The following is a 25,366-nucleotide window of genomic DNA, read 5'->3' on the forward strand; positions in this document are numbered from 1 at the left end:
CAAGACATCGACTCAACAATTTCGACTACCAACAGGTTGCCAAACGTATAAATACATCAAAGTATGTATACTGTTTCAACTCCACCTCCACTTAACTGGTACCCTGCACTGGTATTCAGTATTGTGGCAGGCCTTTATTTCGACCACGATTTTGTGACTCGCTAATACTCATCTTGCAAAAGTCCTTCTATGAATCCGAGCGACCGACGGCAGACCTCGCTGCAGAACTCTTCCCTGGTAGCGCTGGTTACGCTTTTTCAATTGTCAAATAACATTGCCCATTGCATAAAGACACCAGCTGGCATGTAGTGCCCGACTTCAGTGGTTTCCTATTACCGCAGCGGTCATTTACACAGTGGACTCTATTCCTCACCGACAGGTCCCACTTTCTGATGGTTATTGTTATTTGGCATATGTTATAGCACACAGACTTTTATTGCAGTGCTTTTCGGCAGTCTGAGGAGGTTTCTATCCCAGAAAGAAGTTTGGTTTGCGGGGATGTGCAGTCATTAGATTGATTGAGAATGGAAACGTCTCCTTGGCTCCCCCTTTGCACAACAATTTGCAAGGGCATAGAATGCTGTCCTTTCAATGCGTGATGATAGTTCCATCTCCGGTGCAGTTCGGTGCATTGAAGTTGTGTTTCTTTCCGCAGAAAGTCTATCGCTTTCATAAGGACAGGCATTGCAAAGGGAAAAAAACTTTGATGCACCAATGTGGTTTGCAGAAGGAGTGGTTGATCCCTTCAGGCAGCGGATGAAACACTTTCTATGTGCTTAGTAAACTGTTGAAGCCTAAAATACTGTTGGTAAAAGGCGTGTGTGGCTATTAATTGCTGCACATCAGCAATCAGATCCAAGGAGTCAAGGAATGAATGTCTACCTGTGCACCTCAGACATCTAGAAGGATTCTGCAAGTTAGAAATTGATACTTGGGCCTTCTTGGCAGGGTATCACTGCCCTAGGCTCTTTCTCCGCTCTCAAGTGCCCATCCTCAGTGTCCTGCTTGTGCTACATATCATCACTCTCGGTTCCCTTCTCAGGAGTGTCCAATTTTTGTTTTTATCTCCTCTCTTCCCCACCCCCTGCCATTCCAAGGTCTTGGTGAAATATTATCTAGTAGCTCACAGTACACCCTCCAGAGAACTATATATATATATATATATATATATATATATATATATCGATAATCAAGGCACCGCACTCCCAGGAATTGAATTTCCAATTTTATTATCGCAATCAAATACCAACATTTATTCTCTAACCACTGACGCGTTTCAGCATCAGCCTTCTTCAGAGTGGATAGATCATGAGTCTCTTCTCTACCCAGGGTGACTCTACTCAGGCCTCTTTTATTTATTTTTTTAACTTTGTTTACTGGGACTCAGCAGAAGCCGAGTCCTAAGATGGCTGCCAACACTTCCTGGTTTGAAGTGTTGGCAGTCAATCAGAGCTGTGCATGTTCCTGCACAAGCTCGTATTTGTTTGTGAGTACTTCATGACTAGAGATATACAAATTTGAATTTCCCTAAATTGCTCAAAAAGTACTGAACAGATTTACAGCAATTAAGCAAAAGTGTAATCTGCATACTGGGAGCTAGCTTTCTGCCACATTTGGTGTTATTCCATCCAATGGTTCAGCCTGCAGTCATGTCTAAAGGATCTTATGGAAATTAACATGCGAAACGCAGCACTTTTGAGCCCCTTTTTTATCAGCCCCCACATGATGTATCACCCTGAAACTTTCTGGGCGCAACAAGAATCACCGCAACACTTTTTTTTTTAAATTTTGTGAAGATTTGTCAAATGATGCCAAAGATATAGGCAAGTAAAAAAACGCTTTTTCTATGGAAACATTGTCCTAACTATAACTACCTAGTGGCAACTGCCACAAGGTAATATATATATATATATATATACATATATATATATATATATATTTTTTTTTAACTGAAAAAAACAAAGGTTACAGGTTCGTTATAGTTAGGTTTATTCATATAAAACCATAGAAATTCAGCCATTATAGTTAGATTTATTTCAAGTGACTGTAACTCACCCCTAAGGTAACTATAACTCGTGCCCTCACCATGCACAGTTGTCTCATCAATCATTTTATTGCAAATGTTGCAGTAAGAATATGAAAGATGTCATCAGTGATATAACATGTGGAGTAATTAGCTGTGCATGGTGAAGGCGAGAGTTATAGTTACCTTAGGGCGCAAGTTATAGTTACTTGAAAGAAATCTGACTATAACAGCTGAATTTCTATGGTTTTGTACGAGTAAATGCAGAACCTACCTATAATGTCCCTGTAACCTTTGATTTTCTTCAGTGAATCTCTATGGTTCTTTTAACGTATAGTCATTTTCATAACTACACGTTAATCCAACCACCGCCACACACATCCTTTGGCCAGGCACACCGACCAGGCCCTGAGGCCAACACCCTATAAGCACCCAACCTTCCACAATGCACTGCCTCTGCCTATGCCCAGTAGGGGTTGCCTGCAATAGCTGGCCTACAGCCAGTCCCTGCGGCCAACCCCGCTAGTCACCCAACCCCATGCTGTGCACACCTCTTTCACCGTGCACAGCGGAAGTTGGCCACAGCCTCTCTGGGTGTGAGAATAAGTGTGAGAAAGTGTATCTTGGGGTGAGAGTGGCTGACTGAGTGTGTGTCTGGGTGTGAGAGGGCATACATTATTGCTTTAGTGGGTACGTCATTATGTGTGCGGTTCTGTAAGTGGGTGCATGAGGGTGTCAGTGGGTCTGTGAGTGGGTGTGTGACAGTCTGAGTGGTTGTGTGAGTGGGTGCATAACTGAGTGGATCTGTGAGTGGGTGTGTGAGGATCTGACTGGGCTGTGAGTGAGTGCATGAGAGTCTGAGTGGGTCTGTGAGTGGATGCGTGAGTGTCTGGGTGGGTGTATGAGTGGGTAATAGATTGAAAGACAGAGAGAAGGTGAGTGAGAGGGAGAGAGATAGTTGTTTAGGCTTTGACATATGACATACTCAGAATGAGATATTTCTGGACAAATAAAAAAGAAACACATAAATGTTATTTAAAAAAGAGTAAGATTACCTTTCGGTATGAGCCTTAAAGACTTGTACTTAAAAAAAGAGGGAAACAAGTCTAGCTGGACTTGAACCCTCAATGCGAAGGTCTGTGACCTTCACACCTAGCCATTGCCTTTTTTCAATTTATTTTTAGTAGCGCAGGAGCCAACACTTGTTTTTTAAAAATATTTTTTGCTGCAAATTCACAGCAAAATAATAATAAAAATGCTTTTTTTACTCTGGGGGGTCCCTCTGGGCCCCCACCCCCACCAGAGCTAAGGGGTCAAGGTGACTCTACCCTGGTCCCTTTTATTTTTTTTCTACTTTTTTACTGGGACTCGGCTGAAGCCATGTCCCAAGATGGCTGCCAACACTTCCTGGTTTAGTGTTGGCAGCCAATCAGAGCTGTGCATTTCCCTGCACAAGCGTGTCTTTGTTCGTGAGTACTTCATGGCTAGAGATATACAAATTTGAATTTTCCTAAATGTCTCAAAAAGTACTGTACAGATTTACACCAAATAAGCGAAAGCGTAATCTGCGTACAGAGAGTTAGTTTTCTGCCAAATCTGGTGTAATTTCGTCCAATGGTTCAGCCTGTTGTCATGTCTAAAGGATTTTATGGGAATTAACATGGGAAACACAATGTCTTTTGAGCCCCCTTTTTCTCAGCCCCCGCTTGAAGGACCACCCCAAAACTTTCCATGCACAACAAGAATCACAGCAACAGTTCTTTTTGGAAAATTTAGTGAGGATTCGTCAAACGGTGCCAGAGATATAGGCATGTCAAAAAATGCTTTTTCTATGGAAACATGGTCCTAACTATAACTACTTAGTGGCGACTGCCACTAGGTTATATATATATATATACACACACACACACACATACATACTCACAGTGGGTGCTGCAGAATGCCGGCGGTGCTGGATTTCTTCCACCACCCTATATTTCCCATTTTACCTTACACTTGATGGTTCCTTTTCAACCCTGTGTTTCCCTCCATTCTTTGTTTCCTTATTTTTGTCTTTCTCCCTTTTTTTGAATTCCTCCCCTCTTGCTGAGGGTCAAAGTGTGATGATGAAAAATAAATCCAAAATTAGTTCTGGTGCCAAACCCCTGCACAGAGGGACAGTTTTATCTGTCTGCTAAGCTTTTAAAACAAGTACATTCCTTAAAAAATGGGCATGTATACCTTCATCAAGGACCTTGAGTAGTGCTTCATTTGTAAAAAAAAAAATAATAATAATAATAATTAAAAATATAAGTACTGGGGGCTAAAGTGTTCTTAGGAGCACAGTACTGCCGAAGCTGGGTATGCTAATTACCTAGGCTGCCTATTCTTGATAACATCTCTTGCCTATTTTTTCTCACTCCTGCAGGTTTGTTTTCATCCCTGATGTTTTCACTGTTTTTTAATCTTTTTCTTTTATCTTCCTTTTTCTCGCTCTTGCTCAAAGTCTGATGATGAAAAACAAGGGCCAATCCCCAAAAACGAGTGCCAGTGTCCACCACCTTAACCCACCTCTACTAATAAAGCACTTTCCTTTAGATCAGCCCTTTTCTGCCATTGATCTGTTTGAGGGTCATTCAAATCATACTTCTACAAATAACAGCAAACAAGTGATGGTGTGGGTCATATCACTTCAGGCATTGGCTCTATTACCCGGTGAGTGACGGTAGTTTGCCTGGTCACATGTGCACATTCATCTCAAAATGACTGTGCTTCTGGGCAGGGATTGTCTATTTTCTTATGTCATAGTTCCATTCACTCACTTTCAACATCCTTTTTTTATTACACTTTTTTAGACCACTCCCCAGACAGTGCCACTCATTTTCTCTGCAGTGCACTACATCTTAAGTTGTTAATGCTTATAAAGTGGGTAGTGAATCTGGAAGGATATTGTCCTTGGTGAATCATTGTTTTATTGTTTCAGGATGGCCACCATAAGCTATGTTTACTGACTGTCAATCTTGGAATGATATTGTGCATAGTATTACATTTTTTTTACTGATTCAAGGTGTCGCAAGCATTGCTTCTAAAGGTGGCTGCTATTTTTGAATGTTATAAAACGATATACTATACAAAATGCCAACTATGTATAATTTTATTTTTTATTGCAAACTTGTGCCTGCACCTCAAAATCATTTTTTTCTTTTTTCCTCTTTATGCTTTTAATTTATTTTGCATATACATATTGAGTTTGTGTGAATGTAAGTAGGTGAATGAAAGAAGGAGTCAATGGGTGACTGAGTGGATATATGAGTACCAGGATAAATTACATAGTGCATCTATGATGACTTAGGTTGCCTACATTCATCTCTGACTGAAGAGTCGAGCCACTTTCATCTTTATAACCCAAACTTTTTGGCAAGGCCGATGTTTGCCTCAATGTGGAAATGTTAATTACATTCCCCCTGTTAGAAATATTAAAATAACTACCGCAATTTTCTTCAACTACATGCTTCCGGTTAAATTAATTAAATCTTTAAATAAAACATATTCTAATTAAATAAAATGAAAGGCATTTTATCTGAAATGTTGATATCATGTGTATGTTTCAACATAAAAAATAGTTGCATTTCAACCTCCTGTAGACCTGTGATGCATTCTGGGAAGAAGAGTATATATTATACTTCAAAATATTTAGATTTTTTTCCAAATGTTCAGAGAACTTGTTACAATTAATGTGCAGAATTGTTTAAAACATTGTCAGGTTACACTTTGATGTTAGTTAAAGTAGGCTTATATTCTGCTTTATTATTAAGCTACCCTATCAAAAAATAGGCTGGGCGACGAGCAGTCACTGTAGAAAATTGTGTGTAATCCACATGTTACAAGATGAAATGCAGAAAGAAAGGAAAGTGGGTAAAGTATCTACTGCAGAGAACTGTGTGTTGTATCCTAGTGATAGGTTCCATAACTCAATGGGCTACTGTTCAATCTATTGAGGCCTCTAAGTAATCCGCAGGGCAGTGAGTCTAATTCTGGCATGATCGAGTCCTCTTTTCATCCTAATAATGCTGATAAAGCAAGACACGTTTTATGGAGTAACAGCATTAACAGCATAACCTATTGACAGCACTTTGAGCCTTTGGTGTGTAATCGATATATAAACATCATTTATCATTAACATCTTTCCAGAAAGTTGCGAGAAGCAGGGTGAATTTTTCCTGAGCGTTATTTCCAGCCATGGTGAGGAAGGTGCTATTTATGACTTCTATGGTAGCCCAGTCAAGTTGGCCAACATCTTTAAAATATTATCACCAGAGAGGTGCCCGGCACTGGCTGCTGTCCCAAAAATCATCTTTGTACAGGTGAGTATTACTGGTCATTGCGGAGAATAACTGAGGCAAGGAATTTGAGGTGAAAACTATAGGACTTCTGCTAAAAAGTTTATGGTCATTGTTTAGGTAGCAGGCCAAGTGTTGTAATTTTGCTAGGAACGTCATGATTTTTGTGCCTCACAATGTCCGGAAAAATAAATATTCATTACTTTTTGATGATGTTAATCATTGATAATGGACATATTCACTGAACACTGATAGGTCTTATGTTGCGTAAATAACAGCTATTATCAATACTGTTTGTCTATTTGACCTCGGAAGAACGATAGACTGTAACTTGCAGCTAACTGTAAGCAATCTCTAAACTAGCTGACATAATAATTTTGATTGTGCTTAAAAAGTCCCATCTTAAATCCAAGTGAAATATTTGCATCAAATCATATTGGACAGAATTCATCCCTCACAATGCAGGACAGATGTTTAGTTCTAATAATGTCAACTTTGCTGAAGCATCATCTGTGAAGAGAGCCTATAAGAGAGTCTATTCTGAATTAGAGATGCCTATATTTGTGTGTCTAAAAATCCGCAAATATACATTTTAGCAAGTCGAATGTTTGTTTTAATTCGAGAACAAACGTTTTTCTATTTTAGTTGAAACTGACAAAAAATGCAAAGTTTATTTAGAGGATTTTTATACGTTTAACCAGTTTGTTAGAATTGTTTATATTTCTTTAATAATTTAACACGTACAATTGTAGAAATCCCTTCCAAGGAATCACATTTAAATAGTTGTTTGTCATTTTCAAACTAAAATAGTCACACCTTTGTTAAACAACAAACTATGTTTAAAAAAAAAAAAAAAAACTACATTTTATGAGTGAAACATTCTTTTCTTTCAAATAGCAGCAAAAATAACCAAAAATTTTTTATTTTCATATGAACACATGCAAATACTGCTAATGGTTTAAACAGAAGCTATTTGTGGAACAACACGATGCAACTATACAATGTACACAAGGGAGCACTGTGATGGATGTTTTTGTAATGTATTGATGCTTGTTTTTGGACTTTATGTTGCTTTTTTCGGCATAAAATCATACCAAACTCTTGTTCTATGGGGAAATCTGGGTAATTTTGATCAACATTGTGTTTATTTTGTGGGCAATGGAGTTACCCATGGTAGTGGCTTTCTAATGCAAACATCTCGCCTACTTTTGGGGACAATTTACGTTTATCCTGGAAGCCATTGTGAACATTTTAGGTGAATGTGATGCTTATTTCTTGACAATTTGAGGCTTTTAAGGGAATTTTTAATGCATATTTAGAGACAACTCTATACTTGTTTTGAGGAGAAGCTCGTGCACAATTCGGAAAGCAATCTGAGTCATATTATGTTTATTTAGATAACATCTGTGTGACCCGTCTGTAGAAGATGTATTTGGACTATCAATTTTAGCGTTTGTGGGAAATTGGATCTAATCATTAGTAAAAGTATATTTTTTATCTAGCATCAATAGAGTTCCTAAGAACTAATCAATCAATATCAATTTCAAAAACAGCATTTCTAAAGTGCAGCACTATCACATCTAAGGCTATCTGGGCACTGAGGGTGCTGTGTTTCAGTAAAAAAAGCCACGTCTTGAGACTCCTTCTGCAGTCCACCAGGGAGGAAGCTGTTTGGAGGTTGAGGGGCAGGATGTTACAGGACTTAGCTGCTGTGTCGGAGGAGCGGCCTCCACTGGGGCTGCGATGGATGCGGGGTGTGTGAGGTTTCATAGTTGTCTTGCTGGGACGTAGAAGCTCAGTCATTGGTTGATGTAGGACAGCCCTAGGTTGTGGTGAGCCTTGTATGTGAGTGTGAGGATTTTGAATTGGCATCTCTTCTGGATGGGGAGCCAGTGGAGGTTCCTGAGGTGTGGGGTGATGCTTGACCACTTGGGGAGATTGAGGATGAGTCTGGCTGCGGTATTCTGTAGAGTCTAGAGTCTTTTAAGTAGCTGGGGGACATTCAGTCATAGAGAGAGTTGCCATAGTCAAGGGGGCTGGTGGCCAGGGCATGCATGACTGTCTTTCTGGTGTCGGTAGGGATCCAGTTGAAGATTCAGTGGAGCATACAGAGGATGTAGAAGCAGGAGGCGACTTAGTTTACTTGTCGATCCATAGATAGCAGTCAAGGATGATGCTGGGGTTTCGTGTGTGGTCAGATGGAGAGGACGTTCTTCCGAGTTCTGCTGCCCACCTTCTGTGGTCTCAGATGGAGGTGCACTCCCCAATGATCAAGACTTCCATTTGTCAGTGTTTCGTTTAAGGCAGCTGTTTTTTATCCATGTTGTGATGCGTTGGTCATGTCGTTGCAGAAGTTGGCTTTGGCGTTGTAGGGGTCTTCGGTTAGTGAGAGGATCAGCTGAGTGTCGTTGGTGTAGGAGACTATATTGAGTCCATAGTATCCGACAATGTCTGTGAGAGGGGGTCATGTAGATGCTGAAAATGGTTGGGCTTAGGGAGGATCCTGGAGGTATGCCGCAGGTGATGTTCCTGGGGGTAGAAGTGAAGGGAGGAAGGCGGATGCTCTGTGTGCGGCCTGAGAGGAAAGAGGCAACCCACTTGAGGGTGTTTTGTTGAATGCCTATATTGTAGAGTCAGTAGATGAGAGTGTGGTGGGAGGCTGTATTGAACCCTGGGGAGAGGTCCAGAAGGATTAGAGCTGCTGACTCTGCTCGGTCAAGGAGGGCCCTGATATCAACCGTGGTGGCAATAGTCCTGATTGTGAGGTGAAGTGGTTTCATTCAAGGTAGTTGGTGAGCTGTTGGTTGATGACTTTCTCAAGCACTTTGGCTAGGAAGTGCAGCAGGGAGATTGGTCTGTAGTTTTTGAGGTTGCAGGTGTCGGCAGAGGGTTTCTTTAGGAGTGGTCTGACCTCTGCATGTTTCCATTTGTCCAGGAAGGTTGCTGTGGAAATGGAGGTGTTGAAGATGCGGGTTAGGTCTGTGCTAATAGTGTTGCTCTGAGGTTAAAAAGATGGTGGAGCAGGGGTTGGTGGGTGCCCCAGAATGGATGGATGACAGGATGGCTGTGGTGGTCTGTGTGGTAATCGGGGACCAGGAGGTTATGATGTGGCTGATGTTCGCTGCTTGAGAGATGATGGCTAGGCTGAAGGTGGAGGGTTGGGGGTCGAAGTTATTGTATATGGTGGTGATCATGCTGTGGAAGTAGTGTGAGAGGGTGTTGCAGAGTTCCTGGAATGGTGACACCTATTTGCAAAAAGATCATAATAGTAACTCAATGTATGCAGTTGCTTTCTCCTCTTGAAAGCTCACATAAACTGAACAGAATTATTCAATTTATGATAGAGAATTATTAGCCATCAAAGCTGCTGTTTCTCATTAAATACACTATTTAGACTGTCCCAGACGTGAAATAGTTGTTTGAACAGACCATAAGAATTTAAGCTTTTTAAAGACCAATGCAGTGCATTGCGCAAACCATCATCATGCACACTGGATGCTCACTTTCTCCATGTTTCACTTTGTGTGGACTATGGGCACAGAAATTGACATGTAAAAGAAGGTGCTTTATGTTTTATAACAAGAAACAAGGCATTGTTTTACCATGCACTTTGGAGTGAATTCCAAGAAGATGGTGGGCCATCAAAAGTTATACAGTCTTAACAAACCATTGTCAAAGAAGCTTGGATTGCCCATGATCCAGAAACAGCAAAAAGACGGATTATTATATCGAAATGTTCAAATCTTTGTATCTACATTTCTCTTACGTAGAATACGTTATACTGGCATGACACTCTGCTGAATGGACACCAAGGTTCTTAATTAACTCTATGACTCATAACATGTATAGTTTGGTGGACTAAGAACAAGAAGTAAAACTATACAACAAATCTTGTACCACATGCATTCTAGCTAAAACAAATCACGCTAAACCTATGTGGCTACTTATGCCTTTTTCAGCTCCAGAGAGTCCTTGGTCTAGAATATGTGTGAACTTTATAGTACAACCACCTCCACCGGACTCTTGCACAATAAGTTTAGGAGTGTTGATTTACTTCCCCAAAATGTCACACTACATCCTGCTTCAGACTCTACTGTCTGCAGGATTTACAAAAAACTCTGGAGTGAGCGTAGACATCCATCTATGAAAATAATAGCTTCATATGTATACCCCTCCTTTCCTGTAGTTACCCCTCTGAATTTTCTGCATAGTAGACCATTTGCATAATTAAGCATTGCACACCATATTATGCTTACAGTAAGAGAAGTCTGTTGATATGCTTGAAATCAAACTGCAAGGGTCCATTGTTTTATTTTCAGGTTACAATCTAAGGCACATGTTGTGCTCAATCTCAAGCCTGTGGTAAACATACAATGAAAAATGTACTTTAATGTGCAACATCAGTTCACCTCAGATGATGATCTAACACAGTGGACACACTAAAGTAGCAACTTATGAACATAAGTCTAGGAAACTCTATGGTACACAAGAGAGGGCTTTGAACTCTCTTTAAATTCATGTCACAATAACCAACAAATAACTCAATTGTGAAAAAGGTGAATGTAGTTAGAATTCATTATTTAAAATATTCACTACTTCCACTTTACTCCCAGAGTACCTACATAAAAGAGCAAAGTTCCCCAGTCATTCACTCATCAATAGCTAAAGACCACTCTCACCCTGTCTATTGGGCGTAGGCATGGCCAGTCTATAACTTTATATAGAATAACCTTCAATAACTTTCTCAATAACAGTTTTTAAATATCTCTACATCTCTTTAACTACTCTGTAAGTGATCATTCTACATAAATTACGCTGTAAGTGATCATTCTACACCTGAGGGATATCAGAGCTGCTGGAATGTGAGGCCCCATGGTACAGAATGGCTTTTACATTTAAGGCATGTGCCGGTAATACTTGTTTTGAGTTTAAGATTTTCTTTTGGCACGCAACCTTTGCCACATAGCAACCCGTTTATGCAATTTATTTTTTCCACAAGTTCCTCTATCACATGTATTATACACTTCACAAAGACTTCAAATACTAGTTGCAAAAACATTTTATTTGTAGGGAATATTCTCACATTCTATCCTCATGTTGGGGGAGATATAGGTATAATATGAATGCTCTGTCACCATGGAAAAAGCATTTGCAAAACGCACTTCCCTGACAAAAGCAGTCCTATAACTCTGCCGACCCAATCTCAAATGAATGGTTAATTTTCGCGGACGTGTTCCAGTGGCGGCTTGTGAAGCTCAAAAACGGTGGGGCATAAAATGAAACCACCATTTTTCCATGAGTGGCCGAGTAGGTATAGGCTAGAGATGCATGCAGTGTGTAGCGTTTGGTTGAGATTTCAACCTGCGTCCCTGGCTCCCTAATGCACCTCTTCCGGTGGGTAATCGGAGCAGCAGGCTGCGTGCTTCAGGTGTTTGCTACTGGTGCACCGGTTTTTAATTATCTAAACCATTTTTGCACATTCTCTCCTATAAATAATTAAACAGACTGAAAAGGCCAAGGAGACATGCATGCACATGAGCAGTCTTGTTGAGCCCGCTACTGGACTCACTCTTCTAATGCTGAACATTACTTCTGGCTCTACTTTGCGACTCCCGCAGGCTGGGCCGCACCAAAGCTGGTTGAAGGCTCCAGTGAGTGGAAAAAGGCATTCTATACATCGGTCAGGCGCTGCCTGCCCGCCTCAATGCACGCCGCAGTCCGACTCCTGCAGAGGTGAATACTAATATTGCCCATCAACTAAACCAATCCTGATGCTGCTTTCATGTTGTTTGTATTAGTGAAAAGCATGACAGCAGCTCCAGGATTGGATGGGGCAGGCAGACACAGCGCTCACATAGAGACCAGGAGACTGCGTCTGTTCTCTCCCGGCACATAGCACACTACAGATTGCAGAAGTACGCATGTCGGTTCGGCCGTGGCAAACAAAATGGCCAGACTGACGTGATCTTCGTATCACTGAGAGCTGCAGGGTGGCTGCCTATCATTATGCTTGGACCAGCGCACTATGCATTATCATCATGGCCAGGTCATTATTAAATTCACTTAAAACTGCAAATATTTATATATTTGGTATGGAACGTCTGGCACGCTGGGGGGCAGTTCCCCTGGGGCTCCTATGGATGATCCGCCCCTGACCTGCTCACAACTCACCAGAGATGTACTCCTGAACTGCCCAAATTGCCCTTGAACCACTACACATATTCCATCAGATGTGCATCTATTCTCGCCTGATGATGATCCACAGATTTATCTCTCAACGCTGAAGCTTTTATATACATACAAGTGGATGTAGTTGCCGCAGAATACCATTGATTGGCTTTCTACTTGATTACATTTTTATCAGATCAATTTTATACAAGTATATATATATATATATATATATCGTTTTTTGCACCTTGTATATAGAATCCCATGCTATTTCACCTCATTTTAGGCCTCTTGTAAAAAATATGCATTCAGTAAAAGTGGCTGAAATGTCTACACCAACTTTTACCAAATACATTTTTGAGAACCGACCTACACATTAATAGGATTTGCAAATTGCATACAAGCAAAGGCATAGTGACTAGCTTTTAAATAAACAATAAAAAAAATAAAAAAAAGCCACCTATTTTTCTAAATAGAAAACAGGATTTATTTGAAAAGAAAAATGAAACGTTTTACAAACTTGTTTGATTAATAAGCAGTGGTCCAATGGACCACTGCCTACTCCAAAAAATGGTTTTTAAATATTCAGAAAGGGGAAAGGTGCCCCACAAAACATTTATGCATACCATAAGGAATCTGTATTTGGAGCCTTTAGCATGTACCGACCGATAATGGTTTCTTACATCCTTTTAATGATTTGGGCCTTGACATTTTAAAAAGGGTTTTAGCATTCACAAACCCTCTGATTCAGTAAATAGGAGAGTTTATGAATGCTAAAACCTTCAATACAAGAGGTCCTCTATTCCTTTACATCAGTACATTTTACGAGCACTAAGGCACAAACTCACATGAAACTTTTAAGTGTACTTAAATATGTAACACAATTGTGGATATATCAATCTGTCTAGAATATTTTTTAATTGTTTGACCAGAGTGAAGTGTTGTCTTGGATTTCTATAAAATCCAGATTCAAATGAGATGTTTTTCTTGAATTTCGTTGAGAGAAGACTCGTCCAAGATATTCACAATTAATTTGAATTAGATACAGAAAATTCAATTGCTGTTTCTGACTTTGGATAAAACACTGTTTTGTGAATTAAAAAATAAAGGTATGGTAATCATGTCAGAGAGCTATGTATTGGAAGGCCCACTAATTGCCTGAATGAGGTGTTTCACCTTGTTTGTGAGCCATCGTCTTTCACTTCAAGCTTCCTGAGCCCTCCTGATCAGAATGGTTGCATAAAATATACTATGAGGTGGGGTTACCCAGTTTTCCGGTCACACTGGCAGTGATTATGACCGTGCCAGATTAAATTCTGGCAGCTTGTCGGTGTCAGAAATGTGAGTAACTATGCAGATCTTGAAGCTTATCCAGATTCAAATAGGCTGTTGTTCAAGCTCCAGTACTGTGTGTTGTAGTGGAGTTGCAATATTAGTTTAGGGTAATCCAGGGATACTAATAAAGTATCCAAACACTAGGCTGCCAGCACCAAGATGACGAGTGTGTAACTCTCTGCACGCAAATCAAGATTTCTGGGTATCTTTAGGGGTATGGATAGTGAACTGGTAAAACCCCGGGACTGTTTGAATAATGACAGCACAGTTCTATGTTAAGACTGTGAAGCTGGGCTACATAATAACACATGAAGTTCAATAGAAGAAAGAAGAACATCATTTCTTAATGGCCTTTTCACACAATTAGCAAGTCTGGAAGGGAATTGAGTGTCCATGGGGCTAACAAGAAAGATCATCCGCTCCTTTATTTCGTTAAAAATAGAGCAACTAACGATGAGAGCTATCAGTCAGGGGTGTATGAACAGAGTGAAAAGTATGGATACTTTTCTAGCATGGTAGGCAAGACGAAAGGGGTTAAAAATAAAGCAGCTGATGTTTACAGAGCCAGGTACCAGTCGAAAACTGAACGTAGGGCATAGATTACTGCATTGTTTAATTAAATTTACAAGGCTTTATATAGACAGGACTCCCGAATGGCTATAAGCTAATGCTCTTGTTTCTAGGTAGGTTATCCCAGCTTGAAACTAAGGAGTGCTCAACCTTGGCTGCTACCATAAAGGGGATACAATTCAGGAGTCTACCATGTCACTTCGGAGGGGGAACTGACCTGTTCCTGTACAGTTCTATCTGGCTGTTAAGTAATCCCTGTAATCCCTTCCACCAGAAGACTTGGTTTGTTTTCCCCTATGTAAACAAAGACTACACACATTGTGAATCTGATCATCTAGTTACACATACTTGTAGAAGTATGAGGTTGCCCTGTGCTCCACAGGAGCTAGGTCAGTACAATATATAAATCAAATAATGGCTCCATCAAAAATGCTTGCGGTTAATAGCACACTTGGAGGGAATAAGTATAAAACGAATAATTTTCTTTTGTAGAAGTTAAAAGGCCTCATTACGAGTTAAACCATCCGCCGAACTTCCGACGGGGATGTTGCAGCCATAGTGGCTACCTCCCCGCCGGGCCCATTAAGAGTTTCCCGCTAAGTCAGAGGGTTGGAAACCTCGGTTTTCACCCACTGGCCTAGCGAGAAACAGCCTACAGCATTGTCTCCGGCTCGTAATTGAGCCAGCAGCAATGCTGTAGGATGCAGGGTGCACTAGCGCCCCTGCAGTGTTCACTCTCTGCAAAGCAGAGAGTGAACATTGCGAGGGGCATGCCAAGTCCATGGGTAGTGCAGGGGCCCTCCTGGAGCTCCTTGCACCCGTTCTCCGCCAGCCTTTTCATGGTGGTGCTACTGCCATGAAAAGGCTGGTGGAGAACGAGGTCATATGGCGGATTAGGACCGATGCAACTGCAAGACCTCTGAGATTTCTGATTCTGGCAGTGCTGGCAGTCCCACTGTGGCAAGACCGCCATTGTTAAAATATGGCACTCAGACCGCCGCATGGGTGGCGGTCCGACCACAATCCGTGAGTCTGGTGGTCTAGTGACCCTTTGGGTCCTGGAAGACCACTTGAGGATGAAAATGTTATGTTATAGTATTTGTGGGGCGCATGGCTGCCCAAGGGCTTCCCAGTGTTAGGTAAGGGAAGCTGACTGAGGAGGTAGTAAAAGCTGCTGTGGAAAAAGCAGAGTTTTGAACCTTTTCCTAAAATTAGGTTCTTCTTCCAGATGCCTCAACTGATGGGAAATGGAATTCCAAAGATTGGGGACTAGATATGTGACTGATCTGCCTCCCCATCTCTCCCTTCTGATTCTTGGAATTTTCAATAAATGATCGTAGGTTGATCTTAGGGATCTAGTTTGGAGATAAGGGGCGAGGAGGCCTCTGATCTCAACTAGGCCCTTGCTATTGATAGCCTTGTGTGCGAAGCATAGTGATTTAAACTTAATCCTTGCATCAATAGGCATCCAGTGGAGTTTTTTAGAGCCTCCTTCACCAGTTTGCGGCTAGGAATTTTGAGAAGTAGTCTAGCTGCCGCATTTTGAACTATCTGCAGCTTTTTTGGTGACAAATTTCGGCGAGCCTCAAAACAGTGAATTCCCGTAATCAAGTCGGGAGACCACCAAATATTGTATCATGGTTCATTAATTTTCCAGAATGAGCTCCAAGATCTTCCGGATCGTTCTAAGTAGCCCAAAGCAGGTGGCAGCAAGTCTTTTTGCTTGGACGTCTATCACTAAGGTTTGGTCCAACCACATCCCCAAATTCTTTATGGTGAACTGTGGAAAGGACAATTTCCCATGTAGCTAGGCCAGTTGATCACAGGCCTGGAAAGACGATTGTTCCCCCAAATCATTAACTCCATCTTATCACATTTCATTTTAGGCAGCAGCTTGCCATCCATTTAGCCACTTTTTCCAGACAGGGCACTAATAGATAGTGTCCCAGATTAGAGCTATTGGCAAAGGGAACCACTAGCTGTGTGTCATCCATGCAGGAAACTAGGAACAAACCAAACTCTTGTGCAATGTTCGCTAGAGGATGCATAGAGATGTTAAACATAGTTGGGCTAAGTGACAAGCCTTTTGGAACCCCGCACTTGGATGGATAATGTCTGAGAAACGTGGTATCCATAATTTGGAAGGTTCTATCTTTTACAAAGGGCGTCAACCAGTCCAGAGATTTATTTTGGCTCCCCACTTCTCTGAACCTTTCAAACAAGATTGTGTGATCTACGGTGTCGAACACCGCACCTGAATTGCGGCAGGGCCTCCCGGGTCATGTATGTTTTTTTACGATCCTCCGTAACTACTAGGAGAGCTGATTTCATGCTATGCTGTGAACGAAATACCATTTGTGTGGACTGTAAGACATGGTTATCTTCCAGGAAGCGTGTCAGCATATGGTTGACATGTTTCTCTAGTGAGTTTACTATAGCTGGTAACAAGGAAATAGGTCGATAATTGCTTGTTATAGCGGGGTCTAAGTGGGATTTCTTAAAAAATTGTGTAATTATTGCATGTTTCCTTTTTTTGGGACTATCCCTGACATTAATGAGAGATTTCAGTTGGAAGTAGCACTTGCATGCCCTTAGGTAACATATGCGGTGGAGCTGGATCTAGAGGTGATCCTGATTTAATTTTGCCTATAAATGCAGGTGTGCGCTCATCATTCACCTCTGGAAAGTATGTTAATACTGTGGAATTTAGAATAAATGGGGTGCACTCTCTTTGATCTAAAGATAGAAATGCATTACCTGACAGTGAGGCATAGGTATCCATGACTTTATTTTGAAAAAAAGCTGCTAACTCTTTACATCATGCCGGCGATGATGGGGGGAGTGTGTTACCCTGCTCCTTTGAGGAATTGGAGGCCTGGTCGATCTTCTCCTCGTAAAATAAGCCCTGAGCCTTTTTTCATTTCAGTATGATACAGTCAGATAGCCTGTTTAAATTCATTTGTTAACTTTAGATCATAATCTTTCCTCCTTCGCCTCTCAAGTTTCTTTCAGTGTTTCCTTAGCGAGGCAAGATGGCTATTAAACCAAGGAGCTCTTTTGGTGTTACAATTATCTTCTATTCTAGACCTTGGGACACACTCGTATAGAGTTTGCCCAATCCAGTGTTCCCACTGCGGTATCCTAATGGTATGCCAGTGTTGATGCCGGCCCCTGATAAGGACATTAAAGACTGATTCTAAACTTTTGTACTCCATAGAGGCCTAAACCATCCAACTAAAGGCTACATTTGACCATCTGGAGACATAGGGCACTTACTGGAGACTAACGAACAGCAGCTGGCTGTTCTCTTGCCAAGACCTGGAAACACTATCTGGGATGGCCCGCCAGACTCCTCTTTTTCCTGCGGGTCCCTCTGCCTTGCAACCCCATTCGGGGCTTCAAAACCGGACTTGTTGCATTGGCAAGGGGGGATAACACCACTAGCCCCCCTCACCCATCCCCTGGAACATTGGCCCATATATGAATAAGCACAGGGGGGGCTGTGGAGTGAAGCAAGATTAATGCCATTACATGCCCACATAGCCATAACTGGCACCTTCCTGAACTACTGCAGAAGTGAAGGTGGGGCATCCCAACAGAAGAGAGAAGCCTGTTTTTAAGGGCACAGAAACCACTTGCGAAGCACTACCTAGAGATTACTTTGGACCCTGAAAGCTGAGCTGGCAATCCTTGCTACACCTGGCTGGGCTAAACTATAGCTGACTCTGTGTTGCCAGAAATACACTTGAGGACCTGTGCAACACCTGTTGGGGAGCTGGCTGCCAAGTAACTGGGGAGCCAAGGCACTGGCAGAGCGCTTGAGTCTTCCCTGTACCCGTGCCTACAGGTAGTGGACTGCCACCAGTGAACTTGTGCCTCCCTGAAGAGACCTGGTAAACACACATCCTGCGTGCCAAGAAAAAAGCAACACGATGGGAAAATACAATTAAAAAAGAGATACTAGTGATCCTTCCCAGCCAGATCACCCTGTCATGCAGGCACTAGTGCACGCAGCGGGGGTATTCTGCAAGGGGAGCATAGCAGAACAATGCTGGGTACCATCCTTCAGGCGATGAATGCATCCGAGAAGTGCTTGAACTAAAGATCAATACTGGGTACCATCCTTCAGGCGATGAATGCGTCCAGAGAAGCACATGAACTAAATATCAATACACTGGTCACCAACTTGGAACTGCTTCAAGATGACCATCGACAGCTCACAGAAAGGCTCCCCACTACTGAATGGAGATTAGATGAGATTTCTCCCCGAGTGCGGACGTAAAGATACTACTCTTAATTTACCTTTGTGACTACTGAAAAGTAGTAAAGTTAGATTTTTGTTCTAAACTTAGACCAAAAGTCTAAGTTTACCTTTGTGAATCGGGCCCAGAATAATTTGTAGAAGGAAAACAATTGGCTCATTGCAAAAGTCTAACCAAGTTGGAATCTTATTAATAGAACTTTCTTTGTGATCACACATAAAGCTTCAATAAATGTCAGTGGTAAGAGAATGCTATCCTGCTTCTTGGCTTTCCCTTAGCTGTTATTGGCCTTCATTACAAATTGTCAGTTAAATTCCATATGTGCATAACTTCAGCTGATCTATTAACTAAGGTGGTGAAAAATGTGCAAGCCTTTATTGCACCTCAGCTGCAAAATGTGAGTCATGAGCAATAAATCATACCAATGGATAAGACTTTGCTAAGATAACATACATAGGTAGATGCACAGACAAGCATTATATCATAGTTCTGCTGATTAGTGATTAGTATAAAACCCAATTGCCATCAGCAGTTTGATCTATAAGCCTAATGGCATTTTATTTTTACTTATAGTTGAAGTGTACCTTTGTGCATGCATATCTCTGTACAAAGCTCACCCATTATCCCCCATGTGTCTTAAACAAATATGTGTTCTGATAATGACATTGGCTTGTATTGTGCTGTCTCAGTAAATACTAAGCTTGGCATTCCCTGTTAATTTGTTGGTCACACACCTCTACTCTGGAATGATACAGGTAGACAGCGTTTGATCCAATTTATAATCACATGAGGATATCTAAAAATAAATGTGGTAATTATTAAAGTATGATGACAGAACAGGTGTGTGTTCTCTCATGATTTGCCTCAGCATAACTTACTAGCCCAGACTTCTCAGAACTAGGCCGGGGCGGAACTCACCGAATTTCACTCTTCAGAATTCAGCAAAGTTATAAAAACACTCCGCTGGAGTCCGCAGAGTTCCACAAATGGGCGGAGAATGCATGTTGCGCTGCTCGTGCTGCGATTTAGTGCCAGTAGCATGTTCTGCACTGAAAAATCAGCGTCGAACTGCACCATGCAGTGTGCAAGTGCACTGCCATTGTGTTTTACTTGCTCCTGTCTGCCTTTCTCCTTGCTGTAATTTCATCCCACTCAAATCCAACCCAATCCACCCCATCTGGTCACCCACTTCCCAAACCCACCTTTTCCTTATTACCATCTGACTTAGCCTGAGTGTATTTAGAAATTTTGTATGTTTTTCATGTGATGTTTTTGTACTTTGTTTTTTGTTTTCCTTTCCTGGCCTTTCCTCACTGTCTCTCCTCCTGTTTCTTTCCCTCCTGTTCCCAGTCCAACCCCTTCCAAGTTCCAGTGGCAGAAACAGGCAGTGCCAGCGTCACCTGCACCCTCTGTAGGTGAGGTGGTCCCTTTCTAACATTTGGTGTACAAATGTGCCTTTGGTTGTTTTAATAGGACCCCTCCTGCCCAAACATGCCTGTAATAATAATTTGGATTTGTTTCTTTTGGGGTGCCAATGGCACAAGCAACTTCTAAAGAGAACCAGAAGGTTATAGGCTCAAAGTGTATCTTGGCAGCATCACAGTATGTGGCAGAGGTGTCTGCATCTGAGTCTTGTGCCATTTGGAGGTTGCTGATGCAGGTTGTGCTGCCACACTTCAGGGGACAGGGCTGTTTTATGTAATGCCGTTATCCTCTTCTTCCTCATGACCACCTTCTTCTTGTGTCACTGTGCACTCAGCTTCTTCCCCTTGCTCATCGCCTCCACCACCATCTATCTTCTTTTTTTAAAAAAGATTTCTTTTAATAATATTGTTAACAACGAAAAAAAAAGCCCGGCATGTCAGGATACATGAAAGGGTCGAATAGAAATAAAATACAAACAACGGCATGTCAGCATACATGAGAAGGGTCAGATAAAGATCAAATACACATAGCACCTCGCTTAGCAGTGACAACACCAGGGCGATAATTGACAAATAAATAGGTCTGGAGGTGGTAGCCTTCCAGTATAGCCACCTAGGGTGGTGGACATGTATTAAAGACACCTTCATGTATTGTGTTGTGCTTAATAATAGTCCAGCCAAAGTTGCAGGGGTAAATAACAGTTGATGGTGTCTCGGTTGTGAGCATCCTCTAAGTGTACATCAATGTTGTGTCACATGAGGTAACCCGTGTAGGTGGTGGAACCTAGTTTGTATGAAGTGGGTGGTGTCAGTGGTTTGGGGGGCATCTAGGCAGACGGTGAGGGTTGTAGGGGTCCCAGTGGGTGGATCCCTCTTTGGCACAGTCTGGTGATGAAGAGGTAGTGAAAAACATTCACTGGTAATGGTGGATCCCTTACTTCAGTAGCCAGGGGTGGGTTACCTGCAACCGCACCTCCCCCTGGTGCGGGAGTTCAGTTTATCCAATAGCATCTGGAGGTACATGTCCCATAGTGTGGCTGACCCTTTCCCACCCGGAGCTTACATTCGTGCGCCAGAGAGCTAGCCTCTGCCAGAGCCCAGCGCGAGGTCACACACAGCCAGCTATCAATCATGAATGGTTGGGGCACCTTCCAGTACATGGCTACTAGATATTTAAACAATATTGATGCAAGGTCTACACATTTTAAATAGTGCTTGGTCTGTTTAGTTCTCTTTGTGACCCCCATAAGTCAGAGGAGTGGTTCCTGAGGGAGTGGGTGGTTCGGAGTGGAGGGCACTCCGATGTTGTATGGATAAAGGTGGCGTCATTATGGTCACATCTAGGGCAAATGGGGGGTGTACCTGGAAATATTCTGTGTAAGCGATGTGGCGTGAGGTACGTTTTATGTGTATAATTAAACTGCGTGAATTGAAATTGTGCATTACGTGAGATACGTTTGACCCATTCCATGGCCTTCTACTATTGCTTATCCATTAAGATGAATCCCGGGCACTCATCCCACGTAGTTTTACTGCCCGGGGGTGGGGTAATGTAAAATATTGAAACCGCTCTCCTGTTTAGGTTAGGCCATGAGTCAGTATGCAGTGTAGCTCTCCGTGGGGCAGTGGCTCAGAAGGGCCAGTTTTCCAGATTTTCCTAATCACTGTTTTGATGGCGTTGGTTGTGAGAAAATGTCCTGTTCCTAGGCCATACATGTCTGTTAGGTCTTAAATGGACAGTAGTGAGCCATCTCTGTATAGGTCTCCCATGATGGTAAGCCCTCCCTCTCTCCACGGGGTGTAATTGCGTATGTGTTGATGCAACTGGGGAGCACTCTATAGAGGAAGCTGTGGGGAATAAGGGGTCGGTGTCCTTCTAGGTTGAATAAAACTGTTCCAAACCAGTTTTATGGTGCACGTAAGCAGTCCAAGGGTGTTGGAGGGTGAGTCCGAGGAAAGTAGCCGGTCCAGTATATCCCTGCCGCCAAGGTCTAATCGAACCGTGGCACCCGCCATCGTTTTATCCCCAGCTATCCAGCTCATTGGCTACTGCAGCTGAGCCACTGTAAGGTAGCGCTCCATATCTGGGACTACTAGGCCTCGTTTTAGTAGGGGGCACAGAAGAGCAGAGATATGTACTCTCTTGCATCCCTTTCCCCATATGAGCTCAGTCCCCAGGCCCGCAGAGTCCGAAAGAAAGTTTTTGTGGGCATCATAGGCAGCACCACAAAGATGTACAGGAGTTTCGGAAGGACCAGCATCTCAGCTGTGGACGCCCTGCCCATGGGTGAGAGGGTAATGACTTCCAGATTGAGGCCAGGGCTTTGCCATGGTTGCCATCTAATAAGTCAGTTTCTGTATGATATATATTGTCACCAAGGTAAAAAGAGGTCTCAAAAGACCACAGGCGACCCGCCGTCAAGACCCACCCAGTGCTTCGAGTCCAGTGCTCGCAAAGGAAAGACACAGTACTTGCCCCAGTTCACCTTGAGGCCAGCCACCTTTCTGGAGTGGTCCAACAGGTCGTAGAGGGCTGGGATAGTTTTGCCGTTTCCCACAGGTAAACCAACACATCATCCACATATAGCGACGGTATGTGCCAGATCGGTCCTACCTGGACACCTCAATAAGGGCTCCTGCTGTGTAGCTGGGCTGCCAGGGATTCCATAGCCAGTGCAAAGAGCACCGGTGAGAGGGTGCATCTCTGGTGCATTCCCCACTGTATGATGAAGTAGCGAGAGATTTGGGTGCCAGTGCGGACTCGCGCCTGTGGGGTACTGTATAGGAGCTTTATCCAATGTAAAAAATTAGGGCCAATCCCAAATCGCTCCAGTACCTATAACAAGTATGACCAACTTAATGTGTCCAATGCTTTTTTGAAATCCAGGGAGACAGCCACGGGATGGGCAGCCTCCCCAGATAAAGCATATATCATATGGCACAGTTGTAGTGCATTGCTCTCTGCAGTACAAAACCGCAGTCGTCGGGGTATGCAAGCTGACTGAGCATCAGGAGTAATGTATTCGCAAGGATCTTGCTCAGTAGCTTGTAATCATTGTTCAATATTGATAACGGGCGTATGAGCTCACCTTGAGGGGGTCTCTACCAGGTTTGGGTAGCACCACTATGAGTGCTTCGTGCAAAGAGCTTGGTAATTCGCCTGTTTGATGCGCCGCCTTATACATGCTCAGTAGGCAAGGCACAAGGGTTGCCCGGAAAGTAGTGCAGTACCAACTGGGAATCCGTCTGTGCCCGGTGTCTTCCTGTGGTCCATCTTGCATATTGCCATATGGATTTCATCTATATGTAGAGGTTGCTCCAGATCTTGCAGTAGGAGAGGGGTCAATCTGGGAAGTGTAAGATCCCATAGGAAAGCTTATGTGCATGAGGGAGGGGGCTCGTCTGAGGAGGACTACAGTCGTTCGTAGTAGCAAGTGAAGATGTCATCAATTGCTTCCTGGGTATTTACCACCTGGGCCGTGTCATCTCGTATTGCCCCTATGAAAGTTCTGGGTGTTTCTGAGAGTAATAACCACCCTAACGAATGTCCTGGTTTGTCTCCATCCATTTGTTGGCAGGCCAGGTATGTCTTGTAGTCCCAGTTGCAAAAGCGCTGTAGCTCCTCATGGTACTGGCACCGCTGGGTAATCAGGAGTGGACCACTTCCTTCTCTAGTGTACGAATACTGTTTTCAAAAGCTGAGACACTGCGTATGAAAAAGGACTTCATTCCCCAGGTTCTGGCTATACAGTGGCCTCTCATGACCACTTTCACTGTATACCATTCCACTCCAGGATCACCCACAGACCCTGTATTGTCAGTGAAGTATGTAGAGATGTGTGAGCCTACAGTATCTTTGTATGCTGTGGCATGTAGGACCTCTGCTCTAAGTCTCCATGATGCGATTGGTGATCTCATCCTTCCCCAATGAATTTGTAATCTTGAGGTGGTTATTGTCAAACATGGTCCTGCCCAGGTATTTAGACCCTCTAATAAGGGGCCAGTACTCTGTGGTGCAGAAGAAGTAATCTAGCCGCGTGTGTACTTGGTGTCCCGGTGCGTAATAGGAAAATTCCTTATCCCCTGTGTGGCCCAGGGACCAGACATCATGCAGGGCTAAGTATGCAGTACAAAGTTAGAAGTTTTAAGTGGCTTGCAGGCCAGGGGTGTTCTGGAGTGGAGGAATCTCAGCAGTCTAATCCCATGCTCTGTACGCAGTTAAAGTCCCCTCGACAAAGTCTGGGCGCCTGAGGGTCCTACAATAAAGTCGGGGAAAGCGTGTTCAGAAATGCACCTTGAGCCGTGTTAGGGGCATAGATCGACGTGATTGTGATGGGGTGCCCATCCAGAGTGCCTTCTAGGAGAACACACAGACCCTCTGTGTCCATGTAGACCTTCTGTTTAACAAAAGGTACTTCCAGGGCAAACCTAATAAGAACTGCCCTAGCATAGACAGAGTATCCCATCCTGTATACCTGACCACTCCACCGCCAGTTGAGTTTAATCATTTCCCCATTTGTCAGGAGTGTCTCCTGGAGACATGCAAATTGTATCTCTCTGCGCCGAAGAAAGGCATATACCTTGTGTCTGTTAGTGGGGGTACCCATACCACGGATATTCCAGGTTAGGGCGGCGGAGCCAGCAACCATGACAAGGCCATTCAATATCTAAGATGTTCCCCATCCCCCTCTCCAGTCTTGGGGTTGTATTGTTGCCAGCCAGACACATCAAAACAATAGAATGAACATGTGTAACATCTCAGGCCTACAAGTGTCATGCCACAACTCCCCAAACAATTCAACTGGTGCGCAAAGGGTGCATAGTGTTCAAACAAGTCCATGCGGTGGAGGTAGGCATGTCTATCTCGGGGGTTGGTAAGCAGGTCAGTTTATTAAAGAGTTCTGTATTGTGGACCCAAGTTTAGAAATCGGGGTAATGAACCGGAGCATATGATGGATGCATATGAGGTACAGGGGTGGCCGCCAGCGGCGCAAGCATCAGGTGCCCTCAAGAGGCCGTGCAGGCAGGCAAGGCCAGGGTGAGTATCTATGTGTTCATAAGTTGTCGGCCAAGCATGGGGTGAGTGTTGGGCACCCCGAATGCGAGGCCTGGGAGGACACTGCTATCTCCGTGTCTGAGCAAGAGTCAGTGTAAGGGCATTTTTGGAGGGCGGAGAAGGGATTAAGAGTCAACTGTGAGGTCTCAAGCACTGCCTTAGCCTGCTCCTCTGCAGCCTGAGATGGCTTGGCCCTAGGCAGTTTATGT

General features: G+C 43.1%; 1 protein-coding gene across 1 annotated transcript in view; it reads left to right on the plus strand.

Moving 5' to 3' along the window:
• LOC138265984 (caspase-3-like) overlaps positions 1-25,366 on the plus strand; it is a 60,164-nt gene that overhangs the window by 12,060 nt on the left and 22,738 nt on the right. Inside the window, exon 2 of the mRNA XM_069214232.1 lies at positions 6,194-6,366. Within this exon, the coding sequence (XP_069070333.1) occupies positions 6,194-6,366 (173 nt within the window). The remainder of the gene's footprint in view (positions 1-6,193; positions 6,367-25,366) is intronic.

Source organism: Pleurodeles waltl, chromosome 11, assembly GCF_031143425.1.
Source record: "Pleurodeles waltl isolate 20211129_DDA chromosome 11, aPleWal1.hap1.20221129, whole genome shotgun sequence".
Taxonomy (NCBI): Eukaryota; Metazoa; Chordata; class Amphibia; order Caudata; family Salamandridae; genus Pleurodeles; species Pleurodeles waltl.